This window comes from Crocuta crocuta, unplaced genomic scaffold (assembly GCF_008692635.1).
Source record: "Crocuta crocuta isolate KB4526 unplaced genomic scaffold, BGI_CrCroc_1.0 scaffold92, whole genome shotgun sequence".
NCBI classification, from domain to species: domain Eukaryota; kingdom Metazoa; phylum Chordata; class Mammalia; order Carnivora; family Hyaenidae; genus Crocuta; species Crocuta crocuta.
This window is the reverse complement of record NW_027528804.1, coordinates 5,340,534-5,363,125: the sequence shown is the minus strand read 5'-3', so window position 1 is coordinate 5,363,125 and position 22,592 is coordinate 5,340,534. Positions and strand designations below refer to the sequence as shown.

At 38.1% G+C, this 22,592-nt stretch overlaps 1 protein-coding gene across 6 annotated transcripts in view; it reads right to left on the bottom strand.

Moving 5' to 3' along the window:
• The window catches only part of NPNT (nephronectin), an 83,318-nt gene that overhangs the window by 34,972 nt on the left and 25,754 nt on the right, over positions 1–22,592 (bottom strand). For 4 of the 6 annotated variants that reach the window (XM_077755781.1, XM_077755779.1, XM_077755775.1 and 1 more), the window contains 6 exons: positions 14,524–14,616; positions 9,853–9,945; positions 4,675–4,794; positions 3,238–3,357; positions 1,508–1,642; positions 1,085–1,207 (listed from right to left, as the gene is read on the bottom strand). In XM_077755781.1, coding sequence (XP_077611907.1) covers positions 1,085–1,207; positions 1,508–1,642; positions 3,238–3,357; positions 4,675–4,794; positions 9,853–9,945; positions 14,524–14,616 — 684 coding nt within the window. The remainder of the gene's footprint in view (positions 1–1,084; positions 1,208–1,507; positions 1,643–3,237; positions 3,358–4,674; positions 4,795–9,852; positions 9,946–14,523; positions 14,617–22,592) is intronic. The other 2 variants (XM_077755778.1, XM_077755780.1) reach the window with 1 other exon arrangement.

The following is a 22,592-nucleotide window of genomic DNA, read 5'->3' as shown; positions in this document are numbered from 1 at the left end:
ATTTTCGTTAATTGTTCTGTATATTTTTAAAGTTGCTTTGCTTTCCCCCTTACTAATTTATACAATCACTTAAAAAAATTCAGAGGTCACTGTGATTATCTGTGGAATCTTTTTTTGTGATCATCTTCACCAAAAGGAATTAATATTTAATCTTTCTGGAATGATATACTCCAGGCTGGGAGTATGACTACATGACCCTTCAAAAATCCCTTAATCCACATGATTTTATGACTCATGATTTTTGGTAAATATTTTACTCCCAAAATTTAAAAATTATCTATTGTCACATGAACTGTATCCAAAATTATGGTCTTTAATTTGTAAAACTTTCATCCTGGAGCTTATTTTCTTCATGTTTATCTACTAACATAGCCATATTCCAAGCAGAGCTTATAAGAATTTAAAAAGCAAAACAGTTCTAAATTTAGAGAAAATAAATATCAGAATGATTTTTTAATAGTAGAATTTAGAGACATAAAACAGAGGAACAAAAGATGTAGAATATATTCAGACTTTTCTCCCTGTCACAATCTAATGCTAATGACAAACTTTTATTTCTAATTATAACAAAATCCGATTCTCAGAGAGAGCTCCATAATTTCTTGTGAGCCAAACAGAGGCTATTGAGAGGTTTTAGCACAGGAATTGAATGTTTTTAAGATTAGAATGTATTACTGAGTCAGGGCACCTTGGTGACTCAGTCAGTTAAGCGTCTGACTCTTGATTTCAGCTCAGGTCATGATCTCATGGTTCAGGAGATCAAACTCCATTGTGGGCTCTGTACTGACAGTGCAGAGCCTGCTTGGGATATTCTCTCTCCCTCTGCCCCTCCTTTGCTCATGCTCTCTCTCTTAAAATAAATAAATGTTAAAAAAAAGAGAGCGAGAGAATGTATTACTGAGTCTTTATTTTTTTAAAATACCTGAGCAAAGTGATTTGACTGCAAAAAACAGACTAATATTTTAGCCATAAAAATTATACTTTCATGATAATTAATCTTGTTCCTCATCTTCCCCAATAATGGCCTCTGTGTAATCCTGTATTTCCTGCTAGAATCTAAAGGTGGGAGATAAGCACTACTTACACACACAACTCAGGCCATCACCCTGGTATCCATCTTTACATTTACACTTGTAGGACCCGTGCACGTTGTAACATCGAGCGAAGCGGCTGCACTGATACTGACCAAGGGAGCATTCATCTATATCTGCATCAGGAAGTGGGAAAAGAAGGAGTTTATTTGGGAGAGGAGTATGATGGCATCAAAACTCTGTAGAGTCTCCAAATAAAATTTTTTTGAAAGGTCTGTGTAAAATCAGCAGATAAATGGGAGAAACAAAGCACATGTACATCCGAGACTACCAGTAGTTGAACTGGACCTCTGCTTAATGTAATGCCGGTTCCCCTCCCCTTTCTCTGACATCCCAGTCACCACCCCAGTTAAGAGAACTTTCTGTACCACCAGGAAGAAAGAAAACAAAACAAAACGATGGTCAGGGCTCATTACCGTGACACTGGTATTTGCCTGCAATATACATGAGGTCGAAGCCTTTATGACACTTGCAGATGTAACTCCCGAAAGTGTTGACGCACTGCCTAAATCTAGGGCAGGATGCTCTTCCAGTGGCACATTCATCAACGTCTAGAAACATAAATCAATTGCATCTTAGAGGAGCAGCATAGCACGTTCAGATGGGATAGATTTTGAAATAAATGTCTGCACACAGTTGCCTGGCACAGAGTGGCTCATCATAAATGTTATCCAGCTGGTTACCCCGATAGGCAATGTAAATTCCACACCTCCAAACTTCAATGCATCCTCCGAACCAGAGTTGTGCTGCTCTTGCACCGTATCTCAGCAGAGACTGCACCTGTATCCACTAGTTGCTCCAACTGGAAATAGGAGGCATCCTTGACCACCTCATTTCCCCATAATCTCAAATCATCAGGCCCAGTTAATTCTACCTCTTGTCTTCTGCTACTAGTCTTCTCTTCACCCACTACCACTACCCTAGTCCAAGCTGCCACCGTCTCAGTTAGACTATTGCAAGAGCCTTGGAATCAGTCATTTCCCTGCCAACCTCACCCCCCCAAAGCATTCCCACTCAACTGTCAAAATCTTTTGTTAAAACATTAAGATTGGAGTATTACCATGCTTAAGACTCCTCAACTATTTCTGCTTGCGTTTTGAGTTAAATCCTCATTCCTCACAATGTGAGTGAATAACCTGCAATAACTATGTAGTCCTTACCTACCTCACCAGTAGGTGAGCCACTGCCCCTCACACTCATTCTGTACTGAAGCCACATTGGTCTTCTTTCCTTCTAAACCTCACACAGGCCAGCCTCTCTTCGTTCAGTGCAGAATTGCCTTGCACCATTTCTACCATTATTTTCTAAAATAGGCCTTTTATGTTGTTCTCTTAGTACCTCATGTTAACATTTAATACTGTTTGCCCAATTTTATTGGATATTTGTTAATTTTCTGTCTTCCCATGAGAGTATCAGCTTTATGAGGACCAAAATCTTGTCTGCTCTGTTCCCTACTATATATCCTAGCACTTGGCACAGCACCTGAAATACAGAAAGTACTAAACAAATCTCTCTGGAATCACTGAATACCTCTATTCATTGAGGGAGTACTACATGCTAGGTACTCTGCTCAGCCCTTTGCATATATAATCCCATTCAATCCTTATAATGGTTCTAGATGGCATGACTCCCATTTTAAAGATGAGACTCAAGCTCAAACAAAGGAAGTCTCTTGCCTAAGGTTACATTATCAAGCACATGGCAGAGCTAGGTTTGAAATCAAAGCCCAGACTGTTAACCACAATCCTATACTGTCTTCCTAATTTACAGGAAAAAAAAATCTGTTTAGAGCAGCACATATAATCTAGCCCTGCCTACCCATTCAGCTTTATCACTCATTCCTTCTTAACATTCTAAAAATACTGAGCTCTTCTGCCTTTCCTGAATATCGTGCTCTAGTAAACTTCAAAGCCTTTGCACATGTGGTTTCCTCTGCCCGAAGATTCCTCCCGTCCCTCATTTTTAGGGAAACAAAGTGTCCATCAACCATTCACAGAGAGGTCCTCTCCCAAGACACGTGCTATCTTTGGAAGAACAGCTAATTGCCTGATGTAGGTAATGCCTCGTTTCCTTACTCCATCACCTTTCCCTCTGTTCTTTTATCCTAGAGAAGCTGCTGACAGAGATGCTCGATTTTACAACTCACCCATACAGGTCCTCCCATCAGGAGCCAGCTCTAGGCCGGGAGAGGGGCACTGGCACCGTATCTGTCCTTTGACAACATCACAGCCATACTGACAGTTTGCCATGGAGCACGTCAGGGCACCTGGAAAGAGTGTGACTGGCTGACTCAGAGAGGCAGAGGGCAAATGTTTTTTTTAACTTGACACTGAATCAACAATGAAGACAAAAAGGCCTCAATTATCCAACAGTCTAAAGACCGTCGAAAACAGAGGGACAGAAAGACCTTACTCCCCCAGGGATCAAGAAGATTAAGAAGTAAACCGGCTCTGTTATCATCTGGGGAAATCTTTAATGCATTACAAAAAATTAAAAGACAAATATAAAGCTTCATCTCACACAGATTATCTGGAAACTTTTCCAGTAACCAAGAAAAGTGCAGGATTGAGGTAATTTTCTAGATTACTCATGCCAAATGCCAGTTTTAACTAAAACATCCAATTAATTTTCTCAATCTCCCACTAAATTATTCTGGAACGGGAGACATCCCACCGAGTTGTACAATGTACAACATACAATTGTAGCATCACTGCCACATAGTATTAAACACGAATTCAGCTACTTCTAAAGGTTCCGTGCTACATATGCAATGCTAAATAAGATTAGCTCAACTTTTTAAATAAAACTCAACCCAGTTAGAGAGAGATAACAGATAATTTATAATTAACTAACTTACCAGATAACTCAGTAAAAATGAAAATCAAGCCATCAATGGTCGGATCTCATATAAACACCATCTCAATTCAATGTTCAGCTTACGGAAAACTTCAGGGCATTGTCTATCCTATAACCACATCCAAATGATAGTAGGAAAACATAATACGTGAAATCTACTTTTATGGTACTGTAACCATTTATTTTTTTCAGTTGAAGTAGATTTTGTTTTTTAGAAAAGTGGTATCTGAGTCTTTAGACTACTATAAAGAAATGTAAAGGCAAAGTGAGAAGGTATTTATGAATGGTTTATACTCAATAAGTATTGGGTCCTGTGATGGATCCTCTACCAGCTAACAGTTTAGTGTCTGTCCTTGTGAACAGCAACACAGTCCTCACATAGGCACTAATCCTCCTTTACCAGCTAGAGCAGTTAGTTCTTTGCTTAGACAGAAGACAGGAAAAATGTGTTGGGGGAATAAAAAAGGCATTAGAAAACACATGTAGGTGTCGATGCGTGTTCTAAATACTACTTCCATGGGTTTAACATGGGCGCCCATGGTAAAATAATGCTAGGCAAGTAAAATGGGCAATTTTTATTTTGATTTTCCATTCCTTAGGCATGCATATAAATACATGCTCACATCGTGGTTAAGGCGGCCTGGGAGGCTATTTTCACACACCCTATCAGAGCACAATGTGAAACCGAGCCAGAGCACTTATAAAACAGTTAAGATTCTTGACATACTTGAGCAGGACCCATCTGGCATGAGCATATATCCGTTCAGACAGTAGCACTTGTAGCTGCCGTAAGTGTTCATGCACCTGTGCTTGCAGGGTCGCGGCTTCAGGCCACACTCATTTAGATCTGGAAAGAATGGGGAGATGATGCAGCAAAATGAGAAAACCTTGATACTAACGTAAACCATTTAAAACACCTCTCGATATTAAAGAATAAATGAAAAAATGAGGTCAAGCTACTGTAACCAGTTATTTACATAAGAGACAGAGCCTGTTTACACCATCTTAATTTTAATGTTGGTTACACCAGGGGTGACCAAGAGCTTTCCATCAGAAATGACCTTATAACAATGAGAGGGCTATGTGAATTTCGGGAGCTTAGATTACAGAGGACTTGTGGTCTCTGTCCACAAAGGACAATTGGAAAAATTCTCCTCACAGACACGTGCCTACCTTATCATCCCTAGAAAGCAGACTACTATCCTCCCCATGGGTGATCTACCTGACTGCAATAGCTTCCAAATTAGCTTCACTTCTGACTATGTGATCTTCCTCTTTCAACTTCCTTCTGCTTTTAAAGATACTCTGTGAGTCTTTCTTAGTTTACAGGAAGTATACGAATTTTAAAACATGAGCCTGCTTTGACCTTTACAAAGGAAAGCTCCATTTTCAGAGGATAAGAGCTACATGAATTACTGTGATCACTATTGTGGTTTCTCTTATTCCACTTTATAGATTCTCTACACTGATCTCAGATTAAGTAAGACATTTGTTTCCTGCTTTACTGATGTATTCAAGCCACAAAATAAACAAAAAAACCCTACCCTCCAACATATTTTCATTTGGCAGTTAAGAAAAGTATATGTAAGTACTACTGAATGATACATAATGGACTATTATGTATTTTAGGTTCATTTAAATATCAACATGAAATTAATAAACTTCACACTGTAAGAATTTTCTAACCGAAGCTGAATACTGCTTCAAGTGAACATAAAACTCATAATGACAGACACTGAAATACCAATGCCCAAAATATAGACTTCATTAAAAATAAATATGACCACATGTTTATTTTGTCTGGAACTGTCAGCATAAGTACCTGATTAGATAAATTATCTATTAATCCATGTCAGCAAGTCAGAAATAAAGGTCTGTCTAGCGACAAGTTGTTTAATCTAGTCAAATTTAAATCTGACCTGCTCATTTATTGGAAGTTTACAGATTTCATTTCATTAAACCACCAAATTACATTGCTCTTAAAACCACTTAATAGCTATTACATCTACAAATATTTTCATATTTTACTAACTTTCCAATGTGGTCTTTTTTCTAACCTTAACACAACAGTGAGCAGGTCCCCAGTTGGGCAAAGCCTAGGGAGGTTAAATAAGTAAACCAGATACTTTCACCATCTCCCATGTTTCCTCAATTTTCTACTTTATTGTCTCATGCCCAGTCAAGGGCATTCAAAACAGAATCATATTTAAAATACATTTTAAAAAAAATTTCCTCAAAGAAGGTGCCTTGCAGATTATATGGTCAACCAAAAATTTGACTTCTCCATTATATGAAGTAAAAATTTTAAATCAAGGAAGAAAGAAAAAGCAATTCACTCCACCTATCATATTCTAACTTGTATTTCAGTATTTACTAAAAATTAGAGTCAGGAAATCTTTTCTCATGTTCTAAGAGAAGTTAATTATCATCCTAATATACCCATACATCCCTGCAGTTTCACGCCTGGATTTGATAAGCTCCTGATTGATATGAAATAGTATTTAGGGGTACTGGGTGTCTTAGTGGGTTAAGCATGTGACTCTTGGTTTTGGCTCAGTTCATGATCTTACAGTTTGTGAGATCCAGCCCTGCATCGGGCTCTGTGTTGACAGCATGGAGCCTGCCTGGGATTCTCTCTCTCCCTCTCTCTCTGTCCCACCCCCTCAAGATAAATAAAAACATTTAAAATTTAAAAATAAAACTTTAAATAGTATTTAAATCTGAGCATGTTGTTTGAGAAAGGCTTTGTGTTCTAAATATTTTCTGTACTAAGCAAATATAAAACAGAACAGTAGAGGGGCACCTAGGTGACTCAGTTGGTTAAGCATCTCACTTCAGCTCAGGTCATGATCTGGCAGTTCATGAGTTCAAGCCCCACTTTTGAGTTCTGTGCTGACAGCTCAGAGACTGGAGCCCACTTCAGATTCTGTGTCTTCCCCTCTCTCTCTCTGTCCCTCCCCTGCTCACACTCTGACTCTGTCTCTGTCTCTCTCAAAAATAAACATTTTAAAAAAATAAACAGGGGGCGCCTGGGTGGCTTAGTCGGTTAAGCGTCCGACTTTTGCTTAGGTCATGATCTCGCGGTTCGTGGGTTCGAGCCCCGCGTCGGGCTCTGTGCTGACTGCCAGCTCAGAGCCTGGAGCCTGTTTCAGTCTGTGACTCCCTCTCTCTCTGACCCTCCCCTGCTCACGCTCTCTCTCTCTCTAGAAATAAATAAAAAAAACCTTAAAAAAAAAAATTAAAAAAATAAAATAAAAAAATAAAAAAATAAACAGTACAGTAAAGCCATAAAGTAAGACTGAATTCTATATTTCAAGGGAAAGATATTGATGGATATAAAATGTATCAGTTAAGAACACTTAGGTTTATTTTTAAAGAGCCACAGAAACTTCTGTGGGTTTTTGATGGAAGCTGGCCAGATGTTTGTAGCTCTAAGCAGCTCATACAAAGGATATTTATGCTGATGAAAATTTCTTTAGACACTCTGTCCAGGAACTAAAGCTGAAGCCAAGTTATGTCAACTCCAGTCTTGACCAATAAAGGGCCCCTCAAGATTGCTATGGGAGTTTTCGTGATCCAGACTGGGGCTGCTGGTGGTCTGCAGTCCAAATTTATCCTTCCCTTCCCATGAGAAAAAAGTACGCTCGGGTTAAGAATCATGAAACTGAAAGGAAGTGAAAAACAAGATGTCATAATTCAAAAACAAACAAAAACAAATCCCCCACCTGGAAATCACTCTATGAAATAATATGGAAGGGGAAATAAACATGCGGTGTTTGATGGGTAAATGCAGACACATTTGTTGGCTATTTTACTATTATTAAATTGACACGTAAATATCCAAATACGTTAAAAGCAATTTGAGAAAGCTGTACTCTTAACAGCTGGTGATGGAGTGGCTGATACCCCCTGACAGTTGGCTGATGTTGATGTCTCCAGTGACTGCCACCATTGCTCCATCTGCTACAGGCATGTGCGTCCTAAAAACTTCACACTGACCCTTACGAAAGCCACTGCAGAAATTATGAAACAGAATTCCACAATAATCCGTGTTATCAATATTTACCAAGTATCAGACTTCTGCTAAAGCAGGGAGCTTCAAAAGATTAAAAGCATCTGGTGCTGGGGTGATGAACTTCTTTTTTCTCCATTTTCTTCAGGGTCTCTAGTTTATGATTATTATAGCTTTATTTTCTTATTGAACTAAGGCCTTATAAAATTGAGTTAATATGTGCTGCTTCCAAAATCTCTTAGACCACTGACCTAGGAACACGTGTGTTACTATCAAGTCAGGAATTCAAAAACAACACTTCCAATTTACAGCAAATTCTCCTATAACAACTAGAAAAATATAAAGAACATGATCACACGTTCTCAAATCAGTCTTAAAGGTGATAAAAGAACCTAGGAAAGAAAACTTCAATGTATTTACTTAAATTCACTTTAAAGTTGCGCTTTCTCTAGAAGTTTGTAATATAAATTATAAGGAAACTCTACAATAAAAAATTAATGAATTCTGTCATGTACCTATTCTATCACCTCGAAAGACATCACTTTACAATTAAACCACTTAGATTTCAAATGCTTTCATTGTCACGTATGAATTCTTAAAGCACATCTATTACAGTGAGGAACATCTTTAAGTAGGTTGATGGTTTCAGGAGCTGGGGGAGGTGGGATGGGGAGTGGAAGGGGGAGTAGGAAGAGAGCGAGTCTAGAACAAAAATGCAAGCTGCACAGCATTATAATTACACTGTAGGAAAAAAAGAATCAGAAATTTTTTGTTAGCATGCGGACACTGAAAAGTAGCCTGAAACCTAGAAGAGATTCACTGAATAGATAACCCAATGGATTATTAAGGAAAATAATCTTTCATTATTTAATACAGTGGGACTTTTTTCTTCTTCTTTGACCCTTAAATTTGGCAAGTCTCAGAAATTTAACCTTTATTTTTACATTTTATCTGACTAAAGTGGAGGTCATAGGCAAACAGATGTCATTCAACTGCCATAACTTTCATTCTTTAAAACTCAATGGTTGAAACGAATGCTATTGCCCTAACTCTTTATGCAGAAGATACACAAGTGCATTAAGTTCCTATCTGCAGAGAGACACTAATTAATAATTTAAACTATTTTTATTCAGTCATTCTAGGTTTCTAAATTTAGGAGTGGGTAAAGGATACAGTCCTTTAGAAGAAAAACTATAAAATCATGCTGCTACCTAATTTTTGTACAAAACTTTCCATCATAATGAAAACATTAATATTTTTGGTATGCCTGTTCCCACACCAGCCCTGCAGGCGAACAGGGCAGAAATTACTCTCCCATTACTAACTGGCTTGCTAAGACTCAGACACACTAAATGACTTGCTCATAATCACAGAGCCACTTAAAGGCTATACTGAACTAGAACCTAGGCTTTCTAATATCACAAAATGTACACCAAAGGAATTAAATGAATAATGTATGGTTTGATTTCCAGGTAACCTAACACTCTATTCTCTAAATATGGTGGGGGCATGGGGAAGGACTTCACCATTTCTGAAATCTACTCAGCAAAAGTCATCAAAAGTCCAATATCAGTTGCTTTGGAATTCCTGATTTCACCTTTGAAAATAAAGGTTATTTTGCCATTTGATTTTTAGAAAACATTCTGAAGCCCAGAAAAGAAGAAGAGAAGCAATGATATTTTTAATGCAGTGAAAGGACAGTGGAGGCTCCAGGCTTTTTAGAGCACAGAGAATCAGCACCAGGTGGCAATTCCTGCTGCTTCCTTCACATGCTCAGGGTGCTGAAGGCTGGGCACTCCTGGGGCTAGTCTTCAGGACATTTGCAAAAAGTGACGAAACTGCAGGAAGCCGTGCAGGTGGGAGGGCAGACCACCTGAGATAATGCACGCTCACCCCTTGAAGGTATACTTGTGGCTTGATGATCCGGGGGTTGGAAAAGAGGCTGTTCACTGCCTTGGTCAAGAGGAGTTGGGTAGAAGTGTTCGTCTTCACACCAGGAAGAAGGTAATAAGAGTCAACTTTGAACGGATGTCATTTTTAGCCCTAAAAATCTTTATAAGTATATATTAGACAATTACATAAAGTTGGTAGATTTCAAAAAGGATACTGTACATGCTTTTTAAAAAATTAGTTTGTTCTTCTGGTTTCTCTTTTTAAAATTTTAATTTCTATTTTCCTTAAAATTTATCACTGCCATCTTGCCTCCCAAGAACACAAGTACATTTTACACACATGCATACACACATATTTCGTTCCTATACCAATCTTTAGAGAAACCACTAAAGAAGAGATGGTCATTTTTTAAAGCATGATTTTGGTCACCAACAAAGACAGAAAGCTCAGAAAACAGATTATACAAATACTGATTACAATCTACCTATTCTGTGTATTGACACTTAAGTCTTAAATGTCCAACTCAAGACTGTTTTATTATTATGTTGTCCAATAGTTTAAAATACTTCACAATTATGCACAAATTTATGATTTGCATAGAGCTTGTTTAAATAAATAGCATGACCAATATCGATGTTTTCATTCACGTGTAAGAACTTATATTACATTTAGGTCACACTTAGTAGGAATATACAATAAGCTTTCCCCAAAAGAGGTTAACTCTTGGCATTATTAACTTACCAAAATAAGATGGGTAAGACTCAAAGTAGAGTCAAAAAGGCAATCATATCTTGCTTCAAGACTTCCATACTATTAACACCCAGTTAAACTTCCAAATTAAATGAACAATGGTTTCTGGGTTGAAACCACACATCTTTTAAAAAGTAAGGCTATCAGAAATTACCTTACTACTCAGGGGTATAGCATTTAGACTGCTGTCCTTAGGAAGGCAATCAACTTTCAGATTTACCTAAGCCACCAAAGTTTACTGTCTGGTTCTGTGCTACAAGATACTAGTTCCTGGGGTGAGGAATTCAACATATGAAACATAAACTTTGTCAAAACACCAGGAATTGATATTTATAAACTGTTTCTTCTGAAATTATTATAAGCCCTTAATATAAGCTAGAATTTTGTGGTGCCATTTCCAGGGCCGGGATGGGGCTGCAGGGGGGTGATCAGAAGAATTTACCTAACCTTGATCCATTGAATCTTCTGCCTCCTGACTCCAAACCCTAAGCCTGACCCACACCCAACCATGTGCCCTCAACTCAGCCCTTCAGGGAATCACTGCATTGTGGCTGGTTCTGCCCATGGCACTTCCTGGTTGCCAACCCTAACCCTAGCCATGGCTCTGGTTGTAAGCACGCTCACCCTCTTGCATTCAAAAACATAGATCTTTCATTTCTGAAAATATGCAATGATAGGACATATTACATGATAAAAATCATTTCCTAATGGGAAAGTCATAAAAAGATTATTATGTATAACAGTATCGTGTTTGGGCTAAGGGGAAAGAGACTTGGTATGGGTACAGAGACTCAAAGAGGAGGAAAGTATGCATGAATAAAAATTACCAGAGAAAGAAGGTGGAGAAAAGCAAACCTTGCCAGAGTTCGGGGTAGCATTTCATTACTGTGAAAGGCACCATGTGCTGTACAGAATATGCTAATAATCAGACCAAGCCTATGATTCTGTATGTGATCCAGCTATCGCAAATCCAAAAATGACTCAGAGGAAAGAGCAAGCCACCACCAGCAGATTCACACCAATCTTGTGACAAGGCTGTTAAATTAAGCCAGTTGCAAAGTGGGCTTGATTGGCTATTCTGGCTGCCCCCCAGGCAGCTCTGAAAGCACTCTTAAATGCTTGTCACTCCACCAATCAATTTTTTTTTTTTTCAGCAAGTACTTGCCTTACACAGAAACCTACTTTTTAGGAAGAGCTAATTCCTAGTTCTATGAAATTATCTCAAATATACCTCTTCTTGACATTTCTCTCCTCAAGAAAAAAGAAATCTGTTGGAGTTCCCATATCTCTGAGGCGTATTTGCCAGTTTATTAAAATGTACAGTCCAGTTAAAAACAGTCTACATTAATTTGCTGTGTAACAGAGACAATCTGCTCTAATATCGTTTCCTGGTTTCTCTGGCCAGTTCTCCCATGTACCCAGCTCCTCTACAGCCACCTCTGACCCTGACGAGGGCTCTCAGCCCACAGATTCAGGCGCTGCCTGTGGTGCTGGAATGGGCAACTGCATGGAGCCCTTACGGGTATGGTGTTCAAGACCAAGAGCCATTATATGAAACAATCATTCACTTAGCAAATATTTAATTTGCACTTAGCGTGTGCAAGGTATTTTAATAATAGTTTTCAGGAGCCCAGAAATCAGAGGCCAAAAAGGATTCCTGCTCTCAAAGACCATAATAAACCACGCCATTGGGAACCTTGTCACAGTTGCTTTTTTGGTAAGGAAAGTGAAGAAAGAGGTAATCAAAAACACGTATGTTTACTGTAAGCTGTGGTTTTATATTCAAGATTGGACTTGAAATTACATTTTCAGTGTCTGCACTATTTTTTGTGGGTGTAAAATCCCATTTTGCTACTAATGAAATGCTCTTTCCCCCTAAGGAATATAGTTTTAGGAGGCAAGATTTCAACTCCGTAAACTTCAATTTTTCTTTAGAGAAACAGGTATGTATTACAATAAAAAGTACATGATAAACTAGTTTTCTGAAAGTAGGAGACAGCCAGAGATAAATCCTTGTGACAATAATAGTTTCAGTGTCTTTGAAGCATATTAAAGCTGATGTAGTTCCTGAAAATAAATTTGAATGAATTTCTCTGCAATCTCAACAGTGGCTTCTTATAATAACCTTCTTTGTATAAATTCTTGGCATCAGGACTACAAAGTTTTATGGTACTGACATATTGATGAAACCTCTGATAGTTTATGTTTACCACTTTAAGAAAGGAAGCATGTGGGAACTCTAAGATTATTGATAACCCAATAATCAGAACCGAACATGTCACAACTTGCAAAATTGGACTTGGAAGGAAAATCAAATGGATTTTTAAAAGAGTGTATGGAGGGGCGCCTGGGTGGCTCAGTCGGTTAAGTGTCCAACTTTGGCTCAGGTCATGATCTCACGGTTCGTGGGTTCAAGCTCCGCATTTGGCTCTGTGCTGACAGCTAGCTCAGAGCCTGGAGCATGTTTCAGCTTCTGTGTCCCCCTCTCTCTCTGACCCTCGCCTGCTCGTGCTGTCTCTCTTTCTCTCAGAAATAAAACATTAAAAATTAAAAAAAAAGACCATCCAGGTGTGTTTGGTAAATTCCAAATTAAAAAATATTTTAAGACATAAAAGAAACACTGGAAAAAAAAAGCAGATAATACAGAACATACTTTAGAATAACTATCTCTCTTACCATTGGATATGTAACATTTCATTAGAATGGATTTCCCTGATAATTCAGGGACAATTACATATACTTTCAAACATCAGTGTTCTGGAATGTTGTGGACTGTTGTGCCCATAAGTCATGAGTTTACATGAGACATATCAAGGAGTATCAGATACTGATGAACAGGAGTGTTTCCACAATATCATTTTCTTATCTGATGAAATCAAGTAAGTTATCTATGAGACGGTTAGGCCCCATGTTATTGTTTCATTCAACACTAAAAAGGATAGAACATATTATGTAAATTTAAGAAATAAGTAAATAATTGACTCTTTTCTCCTTGTATCTCTCTGGTGAAATCTAACCCCAGCTTTTCTTTTTTTTTTTTTTTACTCCTAATAATAGAAAGTTCAGGTTTAAATGACAAACCTTGTCAGATTTGTTAGCATGAGTCAGAAGATCACATTTGCAATAATATTTTCATCATCTAAAACTAAATTGATAGAGAAAACATGAATTATATGGCCAAAAGTCCTAAACAGACATACGGGGTCTTTCACCAACTAATTCTGTGACCTTAGACAAGACACTTAACATCTCTGATATGTCTTTAGGTGAAAAATAACAATAAGCTATTATTTATCATTTAATTACCATAAATAACACTCTACTCCAGACATTGTAATAATGAAAGTAGATAATATATATAAAATACCTGGGGCACTGGGCTAAGTAAACATTTGCATTTATAGACAACTTAAATAGGTCAAAATCTTTATTTCTCAAAGGAACTTTTGCAACCTGGTAACAGTTGAGGGGAATTTAATCTCAAAAACTGAAGGACTCAGAGTTTGAAGGGATCTCAAAATTTCAGGTCAGACTTCCTACCTAACTCTGAGTACTGAAGAGGTTTCATCTCACTGGGGTCCAAGGAGGCTAACAATTTGCCAGAGCTTCCCAACTAGTTCATGGAAGAACAAGGATGAGCAGAATGGAAGGCTTCTATATAACTGACGGTGTGCTTCTCTTATTTAAATATATATTTTAATTAGTATCAGTGAGTAAAAGGATGAAGATCTTTTAATTACCGTCTGATGAAATGCATTTTAAGGTTTTACATTATATTTTTATCTTTCAGAACACAGCAGCTCACACGTTTAGAAAAAACAGCCACAGAAAAGTAGTTTGGCATGAGAACTTGTCATTCTTATATTGGGCAGAAATAGAGGAGGCTTGTGATTGCAATTTGTGTCAGGCTTGTTTTCCTACCTTGATTGCAGGTTTTTCCAGCATATCCAGGATGGCACTTGCACTTGTTGGGTCCAATACATTCACCATGTTTGCACTGTGGCTGGCAGACAGCTGTGAAGAGAGGATTTCATGCATTACTTCTAGGTCAGCTGAACATCAACCATATAGCATCTATGTCATCTAGTAGTTTGATAATAAAAGAGAAGACCAAGAACTTATAATAGAATAGCAGAAGTATATAAATTCACTATGTCTGGGTGTAGTAAGCACTCTTAAGACTAAATGCTTTCACATACATGTGGGGAGAGAGAGAGAGAGAGAGAGAGAGAGTGTGTGTGTGTGTGTGTGTGTGTGTGTGTATCACTTGGGTCTGGAAAATTGGTTAAACTTAAGTACACTGTTAAAGTAGTAAAAAAAAAAAAACAAGAGGTAAAACTGAATAAACACAACTGATGTTTGTCAATAATTACATTATAATAACCTGTACCTGTAATTTCAAACTCATTCCCCCTAAAATGCTTCAAAAGTGGTTTTTAGTCCAAAGATATGGAGTTTGTATGAACTCCAGATAAATTTCTCATTAAATAATATTTATTTTATTGGAAATGTGGTTTCTAATATGAAATTGTTTGAAATAAAATAAAAAACTCGTAACAGTATTTTTGTAACTTCAACTTAAGATCAACTTCATCTTGATCTCTCTCAATCCTAGGTATGTTGCACCCTTGCTATGGTCTATCACACCCAATAGGAAGTTCTATTTTACAATTATTATCTTCCATCAACTGAGTCTGTCTTTCCTCAAGATTCCAAAATGCTGTAAAACATCACTCAACGCTTCTCACAGTCCTCCATTTCTGCCAAGACACTGGTCAGAATTTATTCTGTTTACTCTATACCAGTGATTCTCAGCTGAGGCTATCTTTGTCCCCTATCTAACATCTGGTATAAATAGAGACATTTTTCGTTATCATGCCGGGGAGAGGGTGCTACTGGCATCTAGCAGGTAGAAAACAGTGATGTTCTAAGCACCCTACAATGTTCAGATTACCCCCTACAAAAACAAATCATCCAACCCAAAATGTGATGGTGCCAGACTAAGAAACACTGCCCTACACTGAATTGGTGCACAGTGCTATGCGAGATGCTAAAATAGAAGAAAACTCGTATAGCATTGTCACTAGTCTCAAAGAGCTTCCAATGCAAATGAAGAGACAAAACAATCACTTTTCATTTAAGGCAACTTTGTTTATGAGAAAAATGGGTGGCACATATGAAATCTGTGAAGAAATTATCACACAACCATATCCACAGAGATTTGTACGGAAAGTCTCAGAAGAGACTTGAGTTGGTTCTTAAAGCATGGGTAGACCAAGGAGGGGAAGACTCTCCAAGGTAAGGTGAGTTATACAGCAAAATAGATCATTTACTCAGGGGACACTTGAGGTAGTGAAGTTAAAGAGACAGGTTAGTGTCAACATGGAAAAATGTGATGTAGACCATCATAGGTGAGTGGTATCAGATGATGATGTTCCCTAAATTTCAGACTGAGGAAAAACTACTTTATCTTCAGGAAATGGGAAGTTTCTGGAAGTTTTCCATCATCATGTTTTTCATCATTACCTAATGAAAATAAAAATTCTAAGGATATTAACCTGCTGATGTTATGTGGGATGGACTAGAAAGTCTAAGACATGCAAAAGGCATGATTTGTTTGTGACGGGAAAAGAGGGGCTTCAGTGAGCACTGAGGAGAGGACACCTCTTAAAAACCAAGGGGAATGGAGTTGACAATGACCCTGAGTTCTAAAGTCCCTGACACCTGTTATTTCCCATAGCAGCTAAGGCTGCTTTCATTCTGGGATGTGCTCCTCGTTTCCTCCCTCACAATTCTTAAACATCATTTCCTTCAAAACTGGAACTCTCCTGTAAAACCGATGTGCTAGTTATTTTAGGTGTTCCCGACATTTCCTCACTCAGCTCTCGCTGACCTTGCCCTCATCTGGCAACTCCACAGGGCTGAGTTGCCAGTTTTACTTCAAGCCTTTCCTGCTTGTCACCCTACCTTGTATCACTACATATCCTGAGTGCTGCTCAGAAAGTATTAAAAAGCCTGCAGAGAGAAGGGATGAGCAGAGTATAAAGTAAAGTGGTAGAGAAATGCACTTGGAAAATTCTTAAAACCTGATTTTAGACATGGTGTGAAATTCAAAAGGAAGCAGTTTTGTTCAGGTCTTTGAAAAGAAATGAAACATCTAGGAGGGCCTTCAATATTATTCTTCAGCCAATTGGACACCAGTAGATGGTTTATATGAAGCTTTTATAACAAGTCCCAGAAATAAACCATGTTATTTCCAGGTCCCATAACCAAGAAATGCACGTTAAAAATTTTTTCAAATGAAAAGATTTTCCATAAATCTTAGTGTTTATATATAAATACAACCTGAATGAATCAATGATCACGGAGGCACCCAGAGTGTCATAATTTAAAAAATAAACATTTCAAAATCAGTAAGTAGAAGTCAAAGTAATAATCACCCCCACAAAATAGCTGGAATTTGAAAATATCCTTAAAAACATGAAAAAGTAGTTTAGGAAGTACCACTTAAAAACATGAAAAGTTTATTTAAAAGAGGACACAGTCTCAAACAAACTTTAGGCGCCGAGGCTTATTGCCTTTTGACCCCCTGACCAGCTTGATGACCATCCATTTATGGTACTTTCAGGTGCTGTGCAGAACAAAAGCTCTGACTGTCCCCCTCCGTCTCTATTTGTTCTCAGTGGAGTCACTGATCTTGGGCACATCAAATGCACACATTCCAAGAGGGCAAAGACTGTTAATGTTTCTTACATGTTTAGGGTGTCAGTAATTTTCAAACAAACTGCTGTTTGCGCTTCTATCCAACAGACTATTCACTAAAGTAACTAATGACCTAAGTACTAGCCAATTGCTACCAATAGAATAGGATACTCATAATGCTGATATAACCAATCATTTTCTTTTACAAAAAGAAAACACTGAAAAATGTTGCACAAAAGGACTTTCTCCCATCATCTTGCTGGCATTTGGTCTGCAGTGGAATCTGATAAACATGNAATGACCTAAGTACTAGCCAATTGCTACCAATAGAATAGGATACTCATAATGCTGATATAACCAATCATTTTCTTTTACAAAAGAAAACACTGAAAAATGTTACACAAAAGGACTTTCTCCCATCATCTTGCTGGCATTTGGTCTGCCGTGGAATCTGATAAAACATGCACTAAACACTTGCTATACATGTGTATTATACTAGGCGAGTGTCACGGCGGATAAGAAAGTCACCGAGGATATGAAAAACTAACTGTGAAACTAGAATATACTGGCCCAAAACTTACCAAGAACTCAAGAGAGAGGAGATGAAAGAAGAAAGGGGGGAGGAGCAGGACAGTCATAATCTGTTATAGTCACAACAACTATGACTGCAGGTCCTGGAAAGGTCCCCTCTAAGAAATCATGATCTGAAGAAATCCTTAGAGGTTAAGAGGCTGAGGCAGTTGGGATGAAAGACAAAAGCCTTTCGGAATATGCACAAAATATGGGGGAAGGGAAGTGAGGGGTTCGCAGTGACTGCCCAGTGTTCTAGTGGAGCTCCACTGTCAAGTGCTTACAACAGCAGAGAAGATCCAAAGAAAGGTTAGGACAGATCATAAAAGGCACTAGTGGCAGAAATCTCGCTGGGTGCTTACCAATACGTACTTTTCCCTTCTTTTTAAAAAGAGAATGGCAGGGCACCTGGCTGGCTCAGCCAGTTAAGCAACCAGTTGACTCTTGGTTTAGGCTCAGGTTCATGGGTTCGAATCCCACATGGGCTGCATGCTGACAATGCAGAGCCTGCTTGGGATTCATTCATTTTCATTCTTTCTCTCTCCCTCTCCCACCTTTACCCCTCCCTCACTCCCTCCACCCCTCTCCTGCTCACACTGTCTCTCTCTCAAAATAAATAAATAAGCATTTAAAAAAATAGAATGGACTTTCTGTTTGCTCATTTGGGGAGTGGAGAATGAGTTGGCAATGGAAAACTACATTCTCTGTCTTCGCTGGTAGATATCAGTAGCCAAGTGACAAAATTCTGGCTAACTGTAGGTAAACAGAAGTTACTGGGTAGGGCTTTCAGAATGCTACTTTAGGGCACCTGAGTGGCTCAGTTGGTTGAGCAGAATGCTACTTTAAAAGGGGGCTGACTAGTCATGGCTGAACTACACTGGCCACTTTATGACCATGAGGGGATCCTGAGAAGGGAGAAGAGGACAGAGCAAGAGGTCACAATAGTAACCCTGCATAATCACAACGGCACTGTTCTTTGTGTCACTGTTATTTGTAGCCAAGTACAATTCCTGACTATCCTTGATCACAAAGTTATGGAATCTGACTTCATTTGTGTTTATTAGCAAGCCAGCAAATGTTTCCTTTGGTACACATTTAGGATAGAAATGTTATGAATAGATCCTAATAAAGAAATACAACTTATCAAATTTATTTTATACCTATAGTACCAAATAATCATAGAAACAGCTAAAGAACTTAATTTCTAAATCTCAAGAATTAGGTTAAAAATACAGATTCATTGGAGCACCTGGGTAGCTCAGTCAGTTAAGCGTCCAACTTCAGTTCAGGTCATGATCTCATAGTTCGTGGGTTTGAGCCCCACGTCGGGCTCTGTGCTGACAGCTCAGAGCCTGGAGCCTGTTTCAGTTTCTGTGCCTCTGCTCCTCCCCCATTGACACTCGGTCTCTCTCTCTCAAAAATAGACATTAAAAAATTTTAAAAATACATATTCATCTTGAGACTAGAGAAACACTACTTCAACTTCTGCTAACCTGGTCCCCCTTTTGGTAACCCTCTCCACTGGAATGTGAGCTTTCAGGAGCCAGCACACACCAACCCTTAAAACCTGATGCAGGTAGCAGGTCAGGGGTGAAAATCAAAACAAAACAAAAACAAAAAACCCAAAGTCAAAAGAGTAAGTGGTCTATTTTAGAGTGATCTTCTAAAAACATCAAAAATAGATGATACACTTGATTTGGAGGAAACTGGAATTTGGAATTTGTGTCTGTTGGTGCTAAAGGTTAATCAGAAAAAGCAGCATTGCTATTTTGGCCTTCATGTGAGTCAGAGACAAGAACTTTGGGCCATATTTGGAGGTCCACTCTCCTCTGGTATCACATATAGTTTAGCAGCTCAGTAAATAAAAGTCAGGTGAGGATCAGACCAGTCAATGCATTGACAGGTTTTCTTCCCCAAAACTGGATAGGAGAATGAAGCCCAAATGGGCAAATCACACTGAAAATTTACTAACATTCTCACAGCAATCTCCAAAATGCCCTTAAAATAACCTGTCATTATTTTAACTAGAAAAAGAAACACGTCTCAACTGGCAAAGCAGACATAGCTCTTTCATGTCACATGCCCCCATGTCTTCTGTGTGACTACAATCTACAATTTTACTCTTAGAAATTCATCCTAACTGATATAGCTGGGGTTCTGAGAATTGAACAGTTTTCTGCCACTGCTATGTAAAGAGTTTTCAAATAAGTCTGGGGACAATTAAACTCCCACATCAGTTCTGTATGATATTTCTTATGTAAGCCAACCACTCCAGAGTCAAGTATCAACATTTGAAAAGCTAAGGACCTGTTGAGATACCCAAGCAAGAGGTGGGGATGGAGAGAAGGGAAAAACCAAGTCAACCTCAGGTGTTAGTAACTGGAGAAGGATTTTCTGATGTAAATAACACCGTCTGTAGGGTCCTGACAGTCATTTTTTGCCATCCACATTGTGTCGCTGGTCAGATAAGGCACTATTCAAGGCAGAACAAAGAACCCTGTCCTCCAGGGTATGTAATTAAGAAACAACAGTGACACAGAAATATGCAAGGGTAGGCAGGAGAATGAATGGGTACAAAACTGGGAGATTGAAGAGAGCTCTCATTACACCTAAAGCTTCAGAGAACCCAGCTATGGAAAACTCATTGTGAAGGAACGGGAACATCTGATGCAGAGTATCTTTGTCAAAGAGCAAGTAGCCTTGGAGGAGAGAGAATTGCTGAAAGAAGCAGGAAACAACTCAGTGCTGTACTCACTCATGAGACCTGAAGGAATGGAGGCAGTTTTACAGGACTCCACTGGAAAAAACCCTGTGCTGCTCCCTAGGGTATAGACACAAACTCCAGAAGAAAGAATCCTACAGATTTTAAGATCTCCAGAGGAAAAAAAGTCTGCAGCCTTCCTAATAGCCTGTATCCTAGTGTTCATTAGCCTATTTCCAAATCTCGATGCCTGCTGTAGTAAAAACTGAAATAAAAATGCCTCTGATTGTTATCACTCTAAAACAGTATGAATTAAATGCTCTCAGGAATACAGAGCTCATTTTATATGACTGGTTAAATTCACCCTCACAATATCCATATAAGGCAGGAAAGATCCTCATGTTACCAGCACAGAAGTGGAAGCACAGAATGTTAAGTGACTTGACCAATTTCAGAAAAATACTCTTATCCCAGTTTCACGGTCAATCCACTAGTTTGTTTTATATTAAAAAAAAGCCAGAATGCCTAACGCTTTGAGGCGCTTTGGAAGAAGAGAGAAAAAACACTATGCAGGAAAGGATGAGAGGGGTAAGGGTGTCAAAGTGATTAAAGGCCTAAAAGTATTTTAGTTACATTTTCAGGAAATAAAAGTTACAGTTAAGAGCACGATCTAGAATTTAAGAAAATTAAAGAGAATATTGTGCCAGAATATTTTACCATAATCTCCACTCCACTGCTAGTTCTGTGACAAATCCCAGATTCTGAATCACTAATGAAGTAGGTAACTGCTATCTCATCTATGATTTTCTTTTGCTCTTGCATTTTCACATTAGTTTTACTTTATTTATAATCAGGAACTATAGTCAAATATTAAGTGGGCCAATCAACTGACCATTTAGAGCATGGAGTTAAAGTATATAAATGTTTCTGTCACCTTCCAAGAGATGTCTGACAATCTTATTCTATTTTTGTCTTTCAGACATATTTACCCATGTACCTATTTCATATCTCACTATTTGACTTTTAATTCCTCAAGTAGACCAGAGTAAGTGCCTACATCTGTACCTTTGTATCTCAAATCAGCTGCTATTTAACATAATTAAGCACTATCGCTTACCACTTAAAAAATCTTCTAAAGGTTGCTATCATTTTGAGTTTACTTAGAATTCTAATTTTTCTGTTTTCTACTGTGACATAAGAGTGAAATTTAGATTAATGCCAAATGAGACTTTATGAACACCTAAGAAATTTTTACTACTTATTTGGAAGGGTGAAGTAGTTGTTGTTTTTTTTCTAGTAGGTAAATAGTAAGCATACCTAGCCCCCAGATCTTTGTTTCTAAATCCCAGAAAGGTATCAGGGCTGGGTCAGGGAGGCTGGAATATTTTGCTGTGACAAAAAGCAGGGATGTATTCAAAGAATGATGGGAACAAGTAAAAAGGACATAGGAGATTGCTTCGGGGGAATTTCCACTGGCCAAATTTGGAATAATTTGAGCACCAAGAAAAATAAGGATAATAATTAATTACAACTAATGAAAGAATCCATATGTGCAGAGTGATTCTAAAAACAAAGAAGAGTTCTTTATAGAAGGCCAGCTAATCTGCAGAAGGAATGACAGAATTTGAAAAATTTTCAATCACCACTGAAGTAACTAATTTGAGCAAAACTATGCATAGATATTAAAGCTTCAATGGGCTAGAAGTTTGTTGGAAAACAGAACAGTCAGACAGCTTCAATGTATCATCTGACAGATTACTAATTATATGAAGAAGGTGTGTTTCAATGGCAAATCTGAGAACCTTAATCGAGTGATCAAACTCAGCATCACCAAAAATAGAATTATATCATGTGCAATGGGAGTATCATTATAAATGACCACCTGTGTAATATTCCTGCAAAAAAGGCTTAGCTTGAATCAATTGTGGAACCTTCTACCAAGCAATTGATGTAGACTCTTTTAAAAAATGTCATAGTCGAGAAGATAAAAAAAGAAGATAAAGTGACAGAACTATTC